Source organism: Haplochromis burtoni, unplaced genomic scaffold (genome assembly GCF_018398535.1).
Source record: "Haplochromis burtoni strain Fernald_Lab_line unplaced genomic scaffold, NCSU_Asbu1 Contig_11, whole genome shotgun sequence".
Classification (NCBI taxonomy): domain Eukaryota; kingdom Metazoa; phylum Chordata; class Actinopteri; order Cichliformes; family Cichlidae; genus Haplochromis; species Haplochromis burtoni.
In genome coordinates, this window is record NW_024582372.1 from 1,562,732 (window position 1) to 1,583,236 (window position 20,505).

The 20,505-nt window shown below is 38.8% G+C and overlaps 1 protein-coding gene across 7 annotated transcripts in view; it reads right to left on the reverse strand.

Annotated features, from left to right (window-relative positions):
* Positions 1-4,826: 4,826 nt before the first annotated feature.
* Positions 4,827-20,505, reverse strand: part of ppfibp2a (PPFIA binding protein 2a) — a 20,483-nt gene continuing 4,804 nt past the window's right edge. Inside the window, exons 3-24 of one of the 7 annotated variants that reach the window (XM_014340498.2) lie at positions 20,268-20,354; positions 19,124-19,237; positions 17,343-17,474; positions 15,462-15,758; positions 15,077-15,169; positions 13,777-13,888; positions 13,551-13,583; positions 12,123-12,184; positions 11,411-11,489; positions 11,135-11,259; positions 10,942-11,009; positions 10,799-10,859; positions 10,429-10,567; positions 9,385-9,508; positions 8,175-8,303; positions 7,748-7,898; positions 7,440-7,551; positions 7,081-7,169; positions 6,784-6,906; positions 6,216-6,341; positions 5,915-6,103; positions 4,827-5,827 (exon numbers count right to left, since the gene is read on the reverse strand). In XM_014340498.2, coding sequence (XP_014195984.1) covers positions 5,606-5,827; positions 5,915-6,103; positions 6,216-6,341; positions 6,784-6,906; positions 7,081-7,169; positions 7,440-7,551; positions 7,748-7,898; positions 8,175-8,303; positions 9,385-9,508; positions 10,429-10,567; positions 10,799-10,859; positions 10,942-11,009; positions 11,135-11,259; positions 11,411-11,489; positions 12,123-12,184; positions 13,551-13,583; positions 13,777-13,888; positions 15,077-15,169; positions 15,462-15,758; positions 17,343-17,474; positions 19,124-19,237; positions 20,268-20,354 — 2,667 coding nt within the window. In that variant the 3' untranslated portion in view covers positions 4,827-5,605. Of the gene's footprint in view, positions 5,828-5,914; positions 6,104-6,215; positions 6,342-6,783; positions 6,907-7,080; positions 7,170-7,439; positions 7,552-7,747; positions 7,899-8,174; positions 8,304-9,384; positions 9,509-10,428; positions 10,568-10,798; positions 10,860-10,941; positions 11,010-11,134; positions 11,260-11,410; positions 11,490-12,122; positions 12,185-13,550; positions 13,584-13,776; positions 13,889-15,076; positions 15,170-15,461; positions 15,759-17,342; positions 17,475-17,553; positions 18,321-18,341; positions 18,621-19,123; positions 19,238-20,267; positions 20,355-20,505 lie in introns of those variants that run through there. The other 6 variants (XM_014340500.2, XM_005915155.2, XM_014340503.2 and 3 more) reach the window with 6 other exon arrangements.

Sequence of the window (20,505 nt, forward strand, 5' to 3'; positions counted from 1 at the left end):
TCGTGCACAAATAGAAAATAAATGCAGTTGTGGCTCTAACCACCACATTCATAGTAAAAGATGATGATGTTGTATGTGAAACCCTCCTACACAAAGGAAATTATCTTGTCACAAGATAAGCAGTTTACGTGAAGCGTTAACTGGTATAGAGATTGCAAGCATCCCAGCGGGATGTCAAAACTTCCACTCAATATTTTTTTTAAGAAGTGGTTCGCTGATGAAATCTTAAAGCATTGAGAAGTTTGGTTTATTCAACCATCGACATGGTTGTTGATAATGTGAGCATTAAACCCATTCAAAAAATGTTTCTATAGTTACTACATCCTCATGAATTCATCCAGCATGAATTAGGCAGTCAGGCTTGCATATGTCTATGTGGCATGTTTTGTTTTGTTTTTTTGTTTTTTTGTTTAAAAAAAACATGCCATGTACATAAAGTTGTATTAAATTGTATTTTTACATTTACAAAAAAAAAAAACCCTTAATATGTCCCCTGTTGAATCTGGGTGACTCACTGTAATTAAAATGTGTTCATGTCAGTTAGATTTGAATTATATGTTGCTTCAACTCACTAAAATGTAAAATTTGATTTTTGAACAACTTCTGCTGAGTTTCATAAATCTGAATTTCACAGTTGAGCATACTCAGCATTGTACAATACATACCGTACATACTTTGTTACTGACATGACACTTTCAGTTCGCAACACTTCCAAGAGTGTTTACTGTCATTCCTTTCAGCACATTGTCAGCATTAACCTCCGGTGACGGATTTTTTTTTTCTTTGTGTCCTTGTTATTGGCCACTATGTACAAGAATAAATCAGTTAACATAACTTCTAAGACAGCTCCCTGAAATGGGGAATCCCAGCTTGTGTACAGCTCATTTGCTCTGAACCAGTTTGCTTTTTTCAGAAGCTTTGAACAACAGATGAAAAGATGTAACTAACCTTAAGAGTTTCAAAATACGATCCAGAGATTGTCTTGTACATCTATAGTGACAATTTAGTCTCAAGTAATTGTTTAATTGTTCACCAAACAAGCATCCTCTCCTGAATTATTTTCTGTGTCTCTGTCCCTGCTTTGGAACACATTATCATTATGTCGTCTGAAGTACATGTGAAAGGTTATTTGCCATGGCATTCCTCTGTCTAGTTTCACCCTAAGAGTCAGACAGGTGTTCTCATTGGACATGAAAGCCTCTGGTGATGCATGTCAGACTTGATCACCCATGATGATGGCTGGAGGTTAGGAAACTGTGTCTGTTCCCCTGTCATGGGAAGTCTTCTGAGTTTCAGCACTTTTATAACAGTTTTGAACAAAGATTTAGAAACTGAATGGTTTCTAAACTCTCCCTTTTCGGTCTCTTTTAAATCATTTGTTTAACCTCCGATTTACCCGGTTCATTTTTGCTCACACTCTCTCTGTCTTTGTATGTGTGTGTGTGTGTGTGTGTGTGTGTGTGGGTGTGTGAGAGAGAGTGACAGAAAAAGAGAAAGATAGCGAGAGACAGAGAGAAGGGGGCGACTATTTCTAAAATGCTCGATTCTTTTTCTCTGCAGTCATTTATTTGAACCTACATGTTGACCCTTGTGTCATTCATGTCATCGTCCCACAGGTTCTGGAGTTTATTTGTACCAATGTGCAATGTTTATAGAACATGGAATAAATGAGAGTACTCATTATGATATAATTCTAGAGTGTATTGCAAAACAAATGTTATATTGCTGATGTTATGTTTTAACAAAACTGGTATATTTTGTCCTTTACTCCCATATCTTCAGGCCAATAGAAATTGATATGATTGAAACTCAGCAGGTCACATATATCTGCAGTATTTAGGTTAACAACAATCAATTAATGTAATAAAAATGATTTCAACTTTATCTAACAGTGCAACATAATCCATGCTTAATTGGTCTTAGGTCTTATCTTTATAATTGCCTAATATCGTTGTCTAATCTTTCTTTTTTTCTCTCAATGGCCTAGCCATATTTTTCAGGGAATGAAAATACAGTCCAACAACTAGGCATGACGTTCTGTGGGGGCTGGGTGTGGGGTGGGTGGGGAGGAATGGGCAGTGGGTGTCTTGGCTACCAATAAAAAGGCTCCTTTGGCGCCAAGGGGGCTGATCATAACCAAGCTCTTCTACTTCAGCTCCCCAAATCACATCCCATCATGTTTGTTTTGGACCACTACTGTCATAATTTCTTTGTGGTAAGTTCAGATCGACTGCAGATAATTCAAGAAGATTTATAGCCACTGAAATTTGGGAGTAAATATTATAAAGCAAAATATAAGCCACATAGGACTCTTCCATGGGATGTACTCAGCATGGAAAGCAAACAGAGAGAAACAGCCTGGTTGATGGTGACTGGCTGTACAGGATGAGATGGGCTCTGAGGTTTGATGGGGCAGAAGAAGGCTCATGTAGACGGCTGGCTGCTCCTTTTGACGGCGTGTCATGGTTGGCTCGCAAGCTGCTCTGCCTCGTCTGGATGATGTAGTCATCATTGTGGCAGGCCTGTCAGAACAAACTGGTATGCTGGAGACAAATACAGCTTTAGTGGCTGGATGGAGAGTATACAACACATGCACCACCCTACTATTGAATATGTTCCCCAAACTGGCAAGCTGGTGGCAAGTTAATGACAGGAACGACCAGTGACATCACATAAAAACATGATTATGTTCCACTAAAGAGATCTTAGTGAGTCCATAGATCAAACAGACAGGGTGATGACTTAAAGCACTAATACGCTGGCTACTGGCATTACTTTAAGCAGGGGACTTGGCAACAAAATAAAAGTTTGCCTCTCTAATTTCAATGTTAAATGTTACCACAAAAGGGGCACAGAATAAATAAACCTTACTCGGAGCCACTCACACACAGAAATAAGCTGAGATGGATGACTGAAGGCTCAGGCATTGCCAAGGAGGAGTTCCATCACCAGTGCAGTGTTATATTTGTGATGTATTCAGATAACTTAACAGTCACAGTGGGAGAATAATGTGTGATCATTAGCAAAGGGTTTGCAAATTATTTATGTAATGTAAACCATGATAATTTACTAACACTTTTTTCCCCCCGCACTGCCATTAACAAGTAACTTGGAAACCAATAAATGTCGCAGACGCTTTCACTTAATTAAAACAATAGATATCATATTGCAAGGTAAGATGTCAGTCATACCACAGTCTCCTGCACATGGCAATTTACTGCTAACACATTATGAGGGAGGGTGACACAAATAATAGCTATTAAACTGTCAGCTAGTGCGGGCTGGATCACATTACTGAAATTAGCCTAAGATGCTCTATTATAAACAATGCCACCCTCTCTTAACACATGAATGCATACTACAGATAAGCTCACACGCATGCACTCACACTATACTGTGGAGAAAATAGCATAAAATGACTGACGTAAGCATTGGACAAAAACTCAGAGATTCCACAGGACACCAGGTCCGGTATTTGATTGATGATGTGATATCCTCTCATGTTATTTGGATAGGTATAACAACAGTGTTCCAATTCATACAACTTTACGTGCCATTCCCAGTGTAGGGAAGTACAGACATACTATAGCTCATATAGTAAACTATCAGCTGAGGCAGTGTCACTGAATTAATAAAAACAATATCAACCTTGAGAAATCCCTATAGCTCAAAATGTGAAAACTGAATACAATTCTTTTTTTTCTATCTGAATCCTCTGTGCTGCACCTCACTGAGTCAACGTGAAGTTTCAGCGCTGCCAAGTTTGCCACAATGCAGCATGCACAGGCAACACTGACATCTGCTGGTTTAAAAAAAAGCTCAAATAAAAACAAAAAAACTTTATTTCAACATTTTCTAAGCATGAATGCTAAAAAGCTTTATGTCATAAACATTAGATACCTAATATGCATCATTATGAAAAAAAAAGTTTCTTTATCACTTTAACTTTAAATCTGCAATACCTGCTTTCTGAGTCCTAACTCCTGCATCCCTCTAATTTCCATTTAACATGGATCAATTGAGTGGTGTTACACTCTTGTCAGCAGGATTAATTTATTTATGAACCTGTCATTTATAATCATTGATCAGGGTGTTCTCTGTTAGAGAACTAATGATATGCAAAGGTAAAAGATTCACTAATTATTGTGTTTGGTCTAATTGAGGCTGTGTGCTTCTGCAGGAAGGTTAAGAGAGAAAATGACTGCTGCCCTGACTGCCAGCTCCAGAAATGCTGGCAGAATCCTAGTGAATTCCCTAGCTCTGCAACCGTGTGCAAACACACCAACACTGAGTCAGTTATTAAGACTTTATTTGGAACTCTGACCAGCACTGTCACTTTCTAGGTCTCATTTAGAAAAAAGACAGAATTAGATGAATTTAGGCAGTTACTCATCACCTGTGAGCTGCTATATCACCACAGCCTTAGTTTGGTTGAACCTACAGATGAAGGCATAAATGTTGTTTAGTTGTATAGCCATAGATGCATTCAATTCAATTTTATTGCATCAAAGTCAAACATTGTTAGCATCTTGATCTTCAAGATTAATAGACAATGGATTTCCCTTTTCCTAAGGTATTATTACAATAGTTTTGGGATGGGTGGTTCGTGAATCGGGGCGGGTCAGAAATAGTTGCCATGGAAACTTTACAGAGTTTCCATTTTATTTTATTCTGACTTTACAATAAAGCCACAGAACATTTTTCTGCAGATAACAGTTACTTCACAATGACTGCATATATTTACCCCTATATATGCTTTAGAGGATGCTTTAGAAAAAATATTTTAACTGTGTGAAAACTATACAACTACTCCAATATAGAGAACATTAGTTCTTTGATGAATTTATTAAATCGTCAACAAAATCAAAACATGCACTATTGCACCATTATCAGCTCCATTAAAACAAATATTCAGACTTTCTCCTGATATCAATTCCTTGTTTCTTATTAAAGTTTGACTGTTACTGGGCAGTCTTTAGTCTCTTTAAGTCTTTAAGTATCAGATGGCATCACAAATTATTGGAAACTAGTGTTATGGATCATTTTTTTAAATTAAATATAATACAATTTTTAATTACTGCAAATGAGGACAAAATTGGGTTCTAGGTTCCCATAAACTAACAAGCCTTATTTCAAGCTGCAAAAAAATGTTTAATCAGATTTATACAGAAGCCTTAAAGGTAACTTTAAACATTTTGAAGGTAGCTGATCCATTATTACACTGTACAAAAATCCACATGTGCAACAAGAAAAGGTCATCATTATTCTTACTAAGTCTAAAGAAGTCTACATACAAAATAGTTGATAAAATGCTTAAAAGCAAAATTGTAAGCCTTGGAATTCCACTGTATAAGGAATGCAGAGTAGCTTTATTAAAACAATTCAAACACTGTCATTAATCATCACCTTCTTAAGATGAATATTATCTAATTAGATAAACATTAACAACAATTAACAATTGCTAAATACTGCATCACAGCCCTTTCAGCAAATCACAAAGCAGATGCATCATGGGTAAATGTCTGCATTAGAATTTCCGCTGGATTTATGAAGTCATTTAGATATATGTGGGGTGGGCAGCATGGCGTTCCGTGCTTTATTTTAATTATTGTTTGGGGCCATTAGTTTGAGCTTTGATCCCCACTTGTTCCTCCCTCTCAGCCTGTCTGTCCAACCTGGGGCTGAGGCCCCTTTGTGCTGAAGATGGCAGGCGAGAAACTCCGTTTACTGTTAGTGCTCCACTGTCTATCGGGCAGATATAGTCCGCAGATTCATCAGGCTTCCTTTTTCTGAGGTGACTGAATTGAGTGAAGCCCAGCTTCTTCGGCTAAAAACACACAAAAGGCCAATGTATTAACAAATAATGTTGATTATAGGCTGCATGGTATTTCACTGATTTAAATAGTGCTCTTACCTTTACTTTTGCGGTTGTAGTGAGGGGCACATGGCCCGTAGCATTGCCATATTCTCGTTTCTCCTGCATGGCCTGAAGCCCGACCAGAGCAGAAAATGCAGTTGCGAGATGACGACGGAGCAAAGTCTTTTGCGGAGGAATATTTAAAAGCAGGGCCAAAGTCTCTGAGCTGAAGCGAGGCTCCAGAATCTATGTTTGCCAAAGATAAAGGCAACATAATGAACTCTCTGCTCCCATCTAGTATAAGCACATACAACTGGTACGATCGCAAAGAAACGAATCACAAATTTACATGACTTACAATCAGTCCACCGTGAACACCGCTGCCCCGTAGATTAGGAGCATACTCAGCTAGGTCAACTGCTCTCAGCCACTCCATCACACAATGGTTAGACCACTGCACTACTTCTGAAGGAGGAGGATGTTTCTAAAAGCAAAATTAAAAGAGAAATTTAAAAAAACCCACCTTCTATTATACATGTACGTGTGTAAAACTCATTCTAAGCACATTAAAGAAATACATAAACAAATAGTCTTGAAGGCTTTTGAAAGCAGATATAAAATTAGATGCTTTATCTTGACAAATATTTGACAACTAATTGTCGCCATCTTGTGTGAAATGGATGCGATTACATCAGCCAGAGCATCACCTCCTAAATGTCTATAGAAGCTTGTTATATCTGAGCTTCAGCTGTTAAGATTTACAATTTTTTTGCAAAGAATACTGGATAACATGAAAAAGTAGAGTAATTGTTACATAAGCTCAGGTGACAAAGGAAAGTAAAAAAAAAACAAACAAACAACATAATGTGTTGATTCTACAGCACTCAGAAACTCTATTTGAGGGACACAGCTTTCAAAAGTCCTACCTCCTCCACTGGCCTACGTCGAAGACAGTTTGGGTTGAATTTATTGGCATGAAGCACATGAATTGCGCACTTAATACTAAGATGGTGGAGTTGGCTGGTAACCTTTAGAGTCAAGAGATCATTCTGTCCGAACAGGAAAACAAAAAAGACATATAAGCATGAGCACAGTAGAAAATCTGTCAATTCATTATAATGCACTTTTTAGGGTTTTAAGTTATATTTTAAAGCCAGATGAATGCATTTGCAGGCCACAAATTACAGAAAATCTAAAGCAGTATGTGTAAGATTAATCCTTACCACTGTGAGATATTGTATCATCCGACCATCTATTCGAGCTTCATGGAACTGGTCTTTATACTGTGGCAATCCAATATCATCCAGCCAGCCTGAATTGGTGTGTAAAATTCAAAAAAAGAATCCGTCAACTTCATTCATTCACTTTAATGTTTCTTCACATGTTTAAAGCATGTCCACTGGAACTGCTTAGTTAGAAGACATTTAAGAGTTTAGAGGGAAGGTTAAAATTGCATTTACAGTTACAGTTGTTTTTGTTTTCTTTGGTTTAATATTCTTGTTGGTATGGCATTTGTAGATCTGATTTACATGTGAACACATAAGCCTGAGAATTTGAAATAATTCCACACAAATAGGCTTACGGGTGACCCAGATGTAGTCCAGCTCTGAGGACTTCTCTATAGCTTTAGTGGTGAATGCGCGCAGAGCGAGCTGCAACTTCTTTCTGTGCAGTGGATTCTTCATACCCATCTCCTGAGGTTACAAAGAACAGTTTGTCTTATCACACAAATACTGAGGTATTTTCATTTTCTCTACACGTGCAATTCTGATGAAGTCTAATATTTAGACATAAAAATGAATTTTAATTTATGATATAGAGTGTAACTTATTTCAAAATTTGAGATTTGGTTTTTTATGTAAATAGCTTGTAAGGGATTTATATTCCGACCTTCTCAAAATCCTGAGGTGTGGCAGACAGAAGTGTTTGTCCATTTTCAACCCACTGTCTGGAGAGACTAACGTACTGGCCCAATCCATAGTCCTCTAGCCAGCCACACACCTGCTCCTTGGTCCACTGGCTGAATGGAATATTCATATCACTGATAGGAAAGAAGTTTTAAAAATGAACGTTAAAAATTGTTATTTTATTAGCAGAAGTTTTTTTTAATTGCCATATTTTCAAGTATTTATGGTAATTTTGTTAAACAACAAATTAGCCAATAGTCGTGTTTCATTGTAGCCATTTGGGAAATGGTGATGAAGAGGATGTGGCATGAAAACCACAGCAGAATATTTTAAAACAGCAAATTACAAGGGTCAATTCAGAGATACATAACCCTTAAAATATTGTATTACAAGATCAGATAGCGTTTTACCGTGCTGAGTCAAATGATTCAGGGGTTCGGGTCAGTCTGGGACCAGCAGTCGCACGCAGTCCCCCTCTTCTAAATTGCCCAGAATCTGGATCTGTAGCGGGAAGGCCTCCAGACTGTGTTCTTCTAAGTCTGTGTGGAGAAGAGAAAATTATGTGACTGGAAACACTGCCAGTTATTAATTCTCAAAGTAATGTTTTTAAAATATACAGTTATGTTGAAAAGAAAGCTTTCAAGGTACTCTATGCAGTCCTATGAAAGAGTAAGTACACCTCAACTGCTTCCATAGAAACCAGTAACAGTAACCATAGGGCCAGTAACAGCCAGATGCTGTTTATCAAATGGACTGGACTAGCTGCTCATAATAAAGTGTGAGCACCTCTGTAAAAGGGAAAAGTTTAGGTAGTTTGCTGGTCTACAGCAGTCAAGTGCATTGATCACAAAATGATTTAACTCCTCTGTACTGTAGGTATTCTACAGACAAATGTAATGTCATCTGTCTGAGACCTAAAGCTAAACCAAAAGTGAGTCATGCAACAGGACAATCACCCAACCACAGCAGCAAATTTCCAACAAAATGGCTGGAAAAAGAACAATAAATCAAGTTGCTGCAGTGGCCCAGCCAAAGTGCAGACCTTAACCTGACTAAAATACTGTGGTAAGACCTTTAGAGAGCTGTGCCCACAGGACTCAATGAACTAAAGCAACATTGTAAAGAAGAAGTGCCAAAATTCCTCAACAACAATGTGAAGTTATTGTTTCTTGTTTCAAATAATATACCAAATCACAGGGTGTACTTAGTTTCACAGGACTGCAAGAGTTTGATAAATCTTTTTTATGTGACTGGAAACAGTTATCATGTATTTTTTTTTAATCCAAAAAAGAAAACAGAATATATTGTAAATTTAATTTATCAATTCAGTAACACCTTTTTCCAGTAACAGCTAAAAAAAGTCTAAAAGTAAAGAAATAAGGCAGAGTGCATACAAGTATTTTTTATAAATATATATGTACATTTAAGACATTCATCCTATAAACCATTGGGTACATGCCATGTTCACATAATTTAATGTGTTAATCAATCAATCATAAATGTCCAAATCAATCAAACTTTTTTGCATTTCTTAGTTGTTGGTTTTTTTCCAGCTATCTGGCAGTAATTTAGGTTAATGCACTGTGTATTTGATGTATTTATGTATGCTCCCAAACTCACTTTCCCCAGAGTCTCTTGAAGCTCCTGTTATTCTTCATGTATTCTGGTGAGCCCACAGCTCGCTGGCCAGAATGAACAGGGGAAGTGTCACTTGAGGTGCTGTCATCACCTTTCTCTGGCTTTCCTTTGGGAGGATACAAAAACCACAGTAAATGTTATGTAAATTACAAAGTAAAAATATGATCCAAAGTGTCTTCTACATGGCCAGTTAAACCATAAAAAAATTAAAGATGCATTTGAAAATTTGAGTTTATTCCGATAATATAAGCAGACAAAGCTCCACTGTAGTCCTGCCAAATAAATCACATTTGATTGATTGCCTCTATGGATGATTAAGCTGTTTCCTGTAATTTTGGCACGATCAGCGTTGAACTCCTGATGATGATGGTGGTGACTGAGTAAAAACCCATAAAAAGCTTTTTGTTTTTTTCCTACATTTTCATAGCAAAGAGGACATTAAGAGCAAAGTGGTGCATGCAGGGTGGCCGGCTGCTACACAGTGCTCTATTCAGTAGAGAGACTCAGGATACAGGCCATTGAGTTCAGCAAATAATTCATCAGTTAATGCCCCATGAAAAAGAAAGGGATTAGAGGCAAAATTTTACAAGGTCTGATCTTTATGGTAGAGGTAGAGGCTACAGACAGTCATCTCACTCCTGCAGACTGCAGCAAAGAGAAATCAGGGTGGGGCTCAAGTTAAAATTGGTCAGTCATGCTGTGGATGGGTGGAGCTGGGATGAATGTGGTCAATCAGAGCAAGAGAGAGGGCGTGCTCAGTATGAAAGTCTATACCATGATCCATCTGCTCTGTCAGGAGGCTCTGCAATTAGCTATGATCAAAAGTAGCCTGGTCGACATAAAGTGGTTTCCTCCAAATATGAATGCCGCCTTTACTCATGGGAATTACAAGGCTATCGCCTTCTCCATAGAAATGGAGAACGGATTCTGCAGTACACCAAGGTTCATTACAGAACACCAGCCATTATATAATAAATAACCATAAGCAGCAGTCAGGAAAACTTGATTTAATATGCTGGGATTTACTTTGGCTTGAGTCTCCGTCTTCACTCCCAGCTGGAGACCTTTGACTCTGTATTTCACTGCTGCTGTCTCCGATCCCATTTTGTTCTGACAGAGAGGAATTCACAGGCAGCGTGTGACTTCTCATTTCACTCGGGCCAGTCTGGATGAACAGAGTAGATACAAACAGAAAAGACAGTGACTTTTCTAAATGATAAAAGAAATCTGTGAATATAAATATAAATACATCTGTAAATGTATAGTTAATTGTGATTCTCTTATGCGTTCATCAGATACAGTATAGCAGATCTTAAACTATAAAAGAACTAAGCAGGGAAGCATTGTGAGCTAAAACATTGTTCATATGAATTGTATCACATTTTAAGAAATATACCTTTTGCGCACTTCCATTTGTTATGTCATTCATGCTGCTTGATAAAGTCTGTACTTCTGATCTGTGAAAACAATCACAATCGATAAATTCAGTCCTCCTAAGAAATATTGGAATGACCCTTTAATGAAAAGCTGCTGCACTACCTGGAATCGCTGTCTTTCTGGACTGATGAAATCGATGTCTGCTGGGATGCAGAACTGTTTGTCGAAGCCTGCGGTTAATAAACATTTTAATATACAATTAAAATAATTAGGCTGTGCTTATATTGAAATATTTAAGGAACTAATCGATCAGCTCTTTTGAGACCAGCAGATTAATTTATTTTTTTGCACCCACTTCAGACTTCACATCCTCCGATTTTGCACTCGAGGTGTCACCATTCTTCATCAGACCCTGCTCTTCTTCCTCACTGCTACTTGACAGGCTCCTGCCATTCGACAATGTGCGGACAGCAGATGGTGCTACAGTAACAAAGAGAAGGATTTTGTATTCCACTCAAGCAGTAGAATCCATTTCTCTTTAAAACAATAACTCATGATGGGCTTCATCACACTGACGCGTCATAATATAAGCACTGCAAGGGAATGATAAAGCACAGAGTAAGCTAATTACCTTGCCTTGCGTTACTAGAGACCTCTCTGAACTGTCTGCACTGGTTCAGGAGCAGAGTGAGCTCTTCAATACGTCGGTCCTGCAGAAAACAAGGTAACAAGTGTCCAAAGTCCATAAAACACAATTAAGATGATTATTTAAGGTTAGGAAACACCCATATGGACTACCTGCTTCATCCAGTTACTGACCGATATACTGCACAAATGTTTTTCCTCCACCATATGGCCTTTAGATCAAAGTAATGGATAGAGATTGTGGTAACCAGCTGCATGGAGTGTGTGTTTTTTGAAGTGGTGCCCATGCCCGGTTTTGCTATGGTTCTCTTAATGTAGCTCACTCCAAAATTAGGCTTGGCAGAATGAGGCCTGCTTAAGTGTGGCTTTTCCTGAAATGGCCTGCCTTAGGGTGTGGGTACGTGTGTGTCTTCGCTGGTGTGCCACATGTAAGTCAATGTCTGTGGGTCTTTAAAGTCGAAAATACACTTGGAGGGAGAATACAAAAGCCCCTCTGTGCTATAAATGGTTGAAGGGGTGTTGCCTCTTCAAATGACACAGCCCAAAAACTGTTACACTATAAGCTTCGAAGAAGCAGTGATGTTAGCATATCCATATACAGGCCTGTAGGACAGTAAACTGATGACAATACAGATGGTAGCTTTTACTCTATGATCACAGCTGGGAAAGGACAGGTTTACAGGTCACCAGAAACGTACCTTTTCATCATTGGCAGCTGCCAGTGATTTCATACCACTCCTAAGCTTCTGCAGTTCTTGATCTATAAGGAGAAACCCCAACACTGATTATAAATCTGTATAGGCTTCTGCTCGTGTCATATAAATTTTGATATGAATAGATCTTTTTAGTAGCATATAGTTATTTAGAAAACGAGGAAAGGCGCAAAAACATAAATCAAAGATTTATTCATCACGAGAGTTCTCCCAACCATTTATTTTTAAATTCATCGAAGACTTTTTTAGCCATCAATCATAGTTTGAGTCTGTGACCACCTATTGTGAGAATATGATTAATACTGAGTTTTAGTGACATTCAGACTATCATTCATGTTTTTATTTCCTCTTGGATCTTTTTACTGTATTGGTCTTTTAACAGGTTTCAGTCAGAAAGCATTAAATAGACTTCAGATAGTGCAAAATGCAGCAGCCACACCTCTTGCAAGCACCCAGAAAACTGAACATATTGCATAAGTCTTAATGACTCCACACTACTGCCCAGTATTGATTTTAAGATTTTACTTATTAGCTTTAAAGCCCTTCATGGCCTGACCCCAGAATCTATACTCAAATTGCTCTTCCCATGCAGACCGGTACGCAGCCTCAGATACTCAGGCAGAACCTGTTTCCACCACACGCTCAAAGACAAAAAGCTATCAAGCGTGTCTTCTTTTAAATCACTTCTAAAGACTCATTTATAGCGTAAGGCTTTTTCATAAATTTTATCCCTTTCGGGTCCCGTTCAAGAAAGGCATCAAGTGTAAAAACTCTGCCAAATTAAAAACGGCAGAGCCCCCCATTGTGTCACCCACTTGTGAATAATGGAAAAATAAAGTAGCTTCTTCTTAGTAGTTTATATTTTTTGATAATCAGTGGTCAGCTGCATCTTATTCTTTCAACTTCTGTTTTTTTATGTTGCATTTGAAGTTATTTTTTTTTACACTGGAATCACACTATTTCCTATTCTTATTTTTGATGTTGCACATTAATAAGTAAATTGTTATTGATATATTTATTGTTGCTGTTGTTGTTATTATTAGTCACAGACACATCTGGGCACGCAAACACAGGCACTTTTGCTGCAGCGTTTGCAATCATATGCACAAGACTGCTAGTAAGTGACCATGATTGTACCAAGCAAGTAGCCCAGAGAAGCAGTTATCTATGACAGACAAAAATATTATTTCTTCAGGAATCGATAAAGACAACAAAGAAGTGAAAGGGAGGAGAGATGCATCAAGTTATTGAGGAAACAAGCTGATGATTGTCAAAACTCCCCCTCAGAGCAGAAGGAAATGAAAGATAATGAAACAGAGAAGCATGTCTGAAGAAGGGAAATAAATGAGAGATCAAAAGTAGACATGGCCAGTGGGTTTAGAACAATTTTCATTATGTACTGCTCAGGCTTACATTTGGTGTTTAGTCTCTTCCTGTACAACTCCTCTGAGAGAGAGAGAGACAGAAACTCATAAGACAGTTTACTTAGGGCTGAGACTGGCTTTTTCCATAGTTGTTACTTTAACTGAAAGTGCAAACAAGAGTCATTAACTGTGTCACCTATCAAGTTGGGTAACTTTGAGTGAGACGCTGTTGTTGGCAGGTCGGCTGAGGGCTTGAGGCTGGCAGCTTTGCTTACCTCTCTCTGTGCTCTCTGTGGTTAAAGAGGGTCTGGCCAGCAGCTGAGAGTGCAAGCTCTCAATCTCAGCGTTCTTACTGTGCAGGAGCTGCTGAAGGCTGCTGATCTCTGCCTGTGGGTAACACACAGTGAGAAATAAATGCCAGCAGATGACGTGTACTGTATGTGCTCTTTAAAGATTAACACCTAAAAACATTTCCACATTCATAAAAATAAGATGTATGCATTTCAAGTTTAAGTGTCAGCACATGTCCTCGAGTGAAGCCCAAAACTTTTTTCCAGCATTGCTTATATATGAAAACCCACAAGAAGGCACGTAAATATCACTTCTCTGATGTTTAGAGTACCAAATGTTAGGTCATTGCTATCTGGAGTTTATAGGTTGTTTTGAAGCAAGTTACAGAAGGAACACACAGATGGCAATGAAATTGACTCAAGCTGATCTGTTTGCCTGTGTTTTCTATCAGCATGCGTGTGGAAGCAAATGAGCAGTGGAAAATAAACTTCATATCTCAAATACTGATCAGGACATTTGGCCCTGATGCTAGTAACCAAAGATTCCACCTGAGAACTGCAAGGAAAAATGTGTCTATAAAATGTAGCATTTATTCATTATGCTATTCGGCAGGTTGCAATATGTTGTTGAATATGAGTATATTAAATTATAATAATTATTGTCAGCCTCCCTTGAGAAATAAATACCCTAAAGCCAGTCAAGGTGTAACTGTACAGCTTGCCAATTACCATTTGCAGCAGCTTGTCTGTTGTGAACGAATAGATCTATAAGGGAATTAGCAGACGTGCCCTTTGAAACCAGATTTGCAAGGAGAGCAAACAAGTTGACACCATAACAAGGCATATTTAGCATTTAGACGTGTATAGTTATTGTACCACAAACATAGCAAAAAAAACCACAGGGAAAGATGTAAAAATAATGGGAGTGGTAGAGATTTTATCATAATAGAGGACAAATGGTGAGAGCAAGTAAAAATGGGAAAAGTCTAAAAAGTTAATATCATTAAATCACTCCAAATTACAACAATAATGATTAAAGAGCTATTACTAGGTATATTTCTATCATGCTTTAACTTAGAAAGTAAAATAGCTTGCAGAGTTCCCAAATAAACATAGGTGTCTGAGAATGGGAGAACATGTGCAAAAAGGAATGACTCACTTAACTGGCAGGAACATCAGATTGGACAGCTTTTAGGAAAGCTGAGTGGACAGTTAGTGGTGGAATTTGGGCAGTGATGGTGTAGTGCAACGTCCACACAGCACATAAAGCTGAACTTTCTTTTACCTTTGTTGCTTTGAGTTTCTTCTCGTACTGTAACTTCTGATCCTCCAGGTGTTCGACTTTGTCCTTGAGAATCCTGAGCTCCTTAAGCAAGCCCTGTAACAGAATGTGTGAGAAAATGAAAAAAAATTATTTTACTTTTAAAAAAGGATTTATTTATTTTTTTGTTTGTTTGTTTTTTTCACACAAGACACAGCACACTAAATGCAGCTCTTAACCGTGTCAGGCACTTATTAGTTTTGCTGGTTTTTCTATAGCAACATAAATGCTGTTGAGGATGTTTGGTGAGCGGTTTCATTTGCATCTAAACCTAAGGATCCCACACACCAGAGTAAGACAACGCATGCTGTACGCAACAACAGAAGTCATGCAAGTAAGCTATGCCTACACTTTCTCCTCCACAGTAGTACTTTTGCTCTGCATCTGAACTGCCCTCTTCCAGGGTAGTTGTGTTTCCATCGGCCCCGTTTGGAGCGTCCTCCAGTTTGTTCATTATCCCCGAGGTTTTGTCACATGGCACCCCCAGGTTTGAATCCTGGCTTTCAGAAGACTCAGCGGGGCACTCCACAGGAAGCCTGCTGTCATTTGGGATCTCCAGGGCCTTTTTCTCCTGGATCTTGCTATTGATTTCCTTCTGAAACTGATATATTTGCTCCTGCAGCTCACTAATGAAATTCACTACAGTCTGCCAGATGCAGTGGGAGAGAAAAAGATTGAGAGAAATGTTTAGAAAGAAAAGATGAAACATTGTGGGGCAGGTATCTGTCTGTCTGAGTGTGAATACAGTATATATTAGTAGAAATTAACCTTTTCAACATTTTTTGATGTATTTCAGGTACATATGTAGTCTTCAATAAATACATGTTTAAACCTTTGAAAAACATACGTCATTGGTTGGTTTCCCAGTGTCAGTCTCTTTTCAAACGGGCATTGCTAAGCAGCTATTTATGTTGATCATAACTATATCGCCATTTTCAAAAACAAAATTGTTATTTGCAATGATACATTTCAGTAGGGGTGAATAATTCAGAGGTGATGCCTGTCAGTGTTCCTTCAGAAAGCAGCCAAGCAGCCGAGTTATGCTGGGACTGTGGACAGAGGAAGTCTCATTTGAGGTCCAGTACAGCGGATATGACAGATGATCCAGAGCGCCTTGATGGCTAAATTTAACTGTGAGCTTGCTGGCTCTACAGCAAGGAGGCATGTGTAGAAGCATGAATATGTGTGGGCATGTTTGTGTAGTAGAGGCAGCACGTGGGAGACCATCAAAGTAAATTTATTTCTACTCTATTTATTCTAAGCAGCTGGGAAAGTTGGATTTAGAAAAGCAAGTGAGAATTAAAAACGTAACTGTAAATTAGTTAAAAACTGCAATCTACTAAAACACATAGTGCTTTACTGTGGGGTTTTTTCCTGCTTAGAAATAACAAACTTTACAAAATTCAAAAGTCTTCAAATGATCTTTTTTCCAATATGGGGAGAAGGACCTAATCAACCAGTAGACACCACTAAGAATAAAATTCTCTGGGCCGAAGCCTACACACACTCATATTTGGCCTGTCATCCACCATGCCTGAAGTCTTCTAACCTGAGGACACAAAGAGTCTTTGACCAGGAGTGTTTTGACAGTAACTACATACATTACAGTATCCTGTCTAGTAACACTCGTGCTTTCCCTGCTTTTTCTTTCTAAAGTCGACACTGAATGCTCAGAGGTCTATTGGTAACCTAACACAGTAGCCTTAAGCAAATACAGGATTCAGTTGAGACTGACAAAAAAACATTAAACTCCTTGGATACTTTTTTTTTTCCTGTAGACCTTTCCCAGGAACAACAGAGCTGGGCTTTGGTTAAATGTTTCCTTTCATCTGTCCAGAATGTGTTTACGGTCTTCCATAAAATCAGCAGCAGACTTCAAGGCTAGATCCATCAGAACACAAAGCAGATTTTTGTGTTTACCTTGTCATACCAGGAAGAGTTTAAATTTCCAGGGACTGAAGTAAAGTAGAAGCTGATGAAGATTTTAGATAATCTAATTACTCCTGTCCCCACCATTTACAAGGTGAAATGATTGATAGCCTACCAATTAAATTGAACAAGTGAATCAACTTTTGGTCGTGCTTAATATGGCTGCTTTTTGCTTTTGGGTATATATTATCCAAGAGAAAACGACAAAGTTTTACATTGCTGACTTAAAAAAGTACATTTAATTGGAGTGTAAATATCTGGTGATAGGAATTGTCCTGTTTAATTTAGTGAGAAGCCATACCTCTGCTTTGTGCTGCCTTTCACCCCCATGGCCCTGTTTTCCTTCCATGTCTGCCAGCTTTAGTTTCAGGTAGGACACCTCCCCCATAAGACTCAGCTTCTGGTTCTCCAGTGACGCCCTATGCAGGAGTTCCTGTCATCAACAACATTCAGCAAGAGCATGAAGCAACACAAACAGACATACACAAATACATTATCCCCTTAATACTTACTGAACAAAGCCAACATTAAGCATGAGACACAGCGAACTACCAGCTCTGTAATGACAGTCCCTTCTGGTTTTAGAAGCTGTTTGAGAGGCTAAATATACACAACCCATGACCACTATTTATAATGCCCATTTCACAGCTCACTCAAAACACACAGCACTGGTGGAGAGAGTGTGAGAGAGAGAGAGGTGGCAAAAGCATGCCAAACATCCTTGAACAACATCAAAATAACTTAATATCTTCATCAGGTGCTTTTGTCCTGTAAACAGCTGCCTATCAAACCCAGTGCTAAGAGAGGCTGCCACTAAATGGTTCTGCGAAAGTCTGTGCTGAATGGCTGACAGGCTTGAGAGTCAAGCCAGACTATGCGGGCAGATGTATAACTAATTTGGTTGATGTCAAGCAGGTGCTAAATCACTTAAAGCCTAGAAATAATCATCGGAGGCAGGCAAACTGTACGTATGGATACATCCATTTAAAAGGCTGACTTTGGAAAGTATCTGAAATTCTTCCAGAGTGCACATGGAAAATATTAGAGCTTTGTCACCAGAAAGAGATTTGCGGCTCAGGTCCAAAGCCTCATAATGACCATGTCTCCAAGAAACCATTCCCGGCTGCCCTTTGATACTCTGCACACTCGGGCAGCATGGCACAGACAAGTAGACATTGCAAATCAAATTCACAGCTAATCAGGTAGCTAAGAAACACTTCTGGCACTCTTGAAATTTGTCAGAACTGACTGAAACAGTAGAATGAAGCTTGCACTGCAATATAAGAATAAAACATACTACCTTGTTCATTTTCCAATGTCTGCATGAAGTAAAGGAAACCAAAGTGTATTTCTTTCATGGATGCTGTGGTTTCAGTAAATTTTCATACGTCTATTCCATTCAGCGTTCTCGCCACTGTTTAACAAAGTCCTTGAAAGTATACACACTTGTACACTTGTAACTCTTAAAGGAGCACCACCTCATTTTCTTTTTTCTCCAGCCCATCTCTCCACCTTTTTCAGCTGTTCCTCCTTCCTCATTTGTTCCTTTCTTCGTCCCTTCCACCCTCCCTCTGTTGTTTTCTCTCTCTCTCTCTCTTTCTCTCTCTCTCTCTCTCGTCTCCTCTACCTTTGTTTCTTACTCTTTTAATGCCTGTTTGCAAGCAGTTCTGGTGGTTATAGATTAGGGGTGTGGCTACTCATGCTATGATCACCTGCCCAGCCAGACTAGTCTGGCCCTGCATGAACCAGACAGACATTCTGAGACGCTGTCCTGGAATGAGTCTGAGTGTCCTAAATATTTTGGTTGCTGGGGTAATCTGCAGCCAGATGCACTGGAATCTGAGCAAGGAATTTCTTTCCATGATGCTGAACTCATCCCAAATAACATTCTGAAGTTTATGAGAAAAAATTAATTAAACGATAGAGGGACAGTCTGAGGCCCTGTCCCAGTTAATTATATAGGGGTAACAGTATTGAAATAATAACTTTTCATACCTTATTTTGTTCCAGCAATAAAAGTCAAGTATTGAGTACAGAGAAGGATTTGACAAAAATGAGCATGATTTAAGGCCAGTTGAATACCTGCTGTAACATTTCCTCTGTGGAGTTGAGTTTGTGCCGATGCTCCATCAAAGAACACTCTAAATCGCTGATCTTCACCCCCTGCGCTTCCACCTGGTCTGTCAGCACACTCACCTGTGTGTTTTTGTGAAGGTGGATGGAAAGATATTAGACATGAGGATGTGTTTTCTAAGCAAAGGCTGGAGAATAAAATGGTTTTAACATCGCTTAGATGCGAACTTTATCACACAAATACAGCCTGGGCCTAGCATTCTTCAGGATTCACATTTTCTCTTTTACTACAAAGTTTCTCACAGTGCACTATTTATTAATATCAGCTTTTCTCAGTTAATGACTGCTGCTCATTTTTGTTGACATTTCCACATCTGTGCCAGATCAAACTGTGTAAACATTTCCTTTTCAAAGAAATGAAGGTTTTTTTTGTGCTTGCCACACTTCAGTGACTCCAGCAATTTCAGCAGAAACCAGGTTAAATTTAAATCTGCAGAGAAACTATTAAGGCCACATAATAGCTACCGTAATCATATGCCAAAAAGCTGGCCCAACCAGCCAACTAGAACGGATTTTCCAAAGAAATGTTTCATGCGCGGGCTGAAGAAACAAACGGGGCATCTGACTTCTCTCACACACAGCTACAGCACACAAAGGTGCTAGCCTCAACCTGTCTAAGACACACTTGCCGAGCAGTCTTGAGTGCTAAACACACCTACACCTACACATACACTGACAAACAGATCACACAGAACAAGACATTCAAGTGTTGTAACAGCACCAAACCCACTTTGAAACTGTTACTTCACCCACAAGTTGAACAAAAACACAATTACGCAACATTTCCAACACAATACTGAGACCTACCTTTGTCCTTTCACCTTCCTTCTCTCACCTCTCTTCTCTAACACTGCTATCTGATACGAGCACTGATTAGATTTACTTCCTACTGAATGTGCGGTATCATGTGCCCATTTTCTTTTCTTTTTTTATGCAGAATCATACAGTGTGGAAGTGATTCAACTTTATTGTTAAATATGTTGCCAGTGCAACAACCTTTTCATAGGTCATATACATTTTATAAACAGAACCCAATGGAGATGTGTTCAAGATGCATGAAACAAGTGAAAAGCATCCAGAGAAATTTCTGTACCTGTAGAATTAGTGATTCTTTGTCTCCTTCCAGACGGGACAAACGCTCCTGGTAAGACTCACTGTTAGCGTTTGAATGGAGGTTTACCTTCAGAATACAGGGCAGCAGTTAGGCTCACTGGTTACACTGCTAAGTGAGAGTAGCAGCACAGTGGGTCAAATCTGTCTTCCAGCATACAACACAGCACACACACACACACACACACACACACACACACACACACACACACACACACACA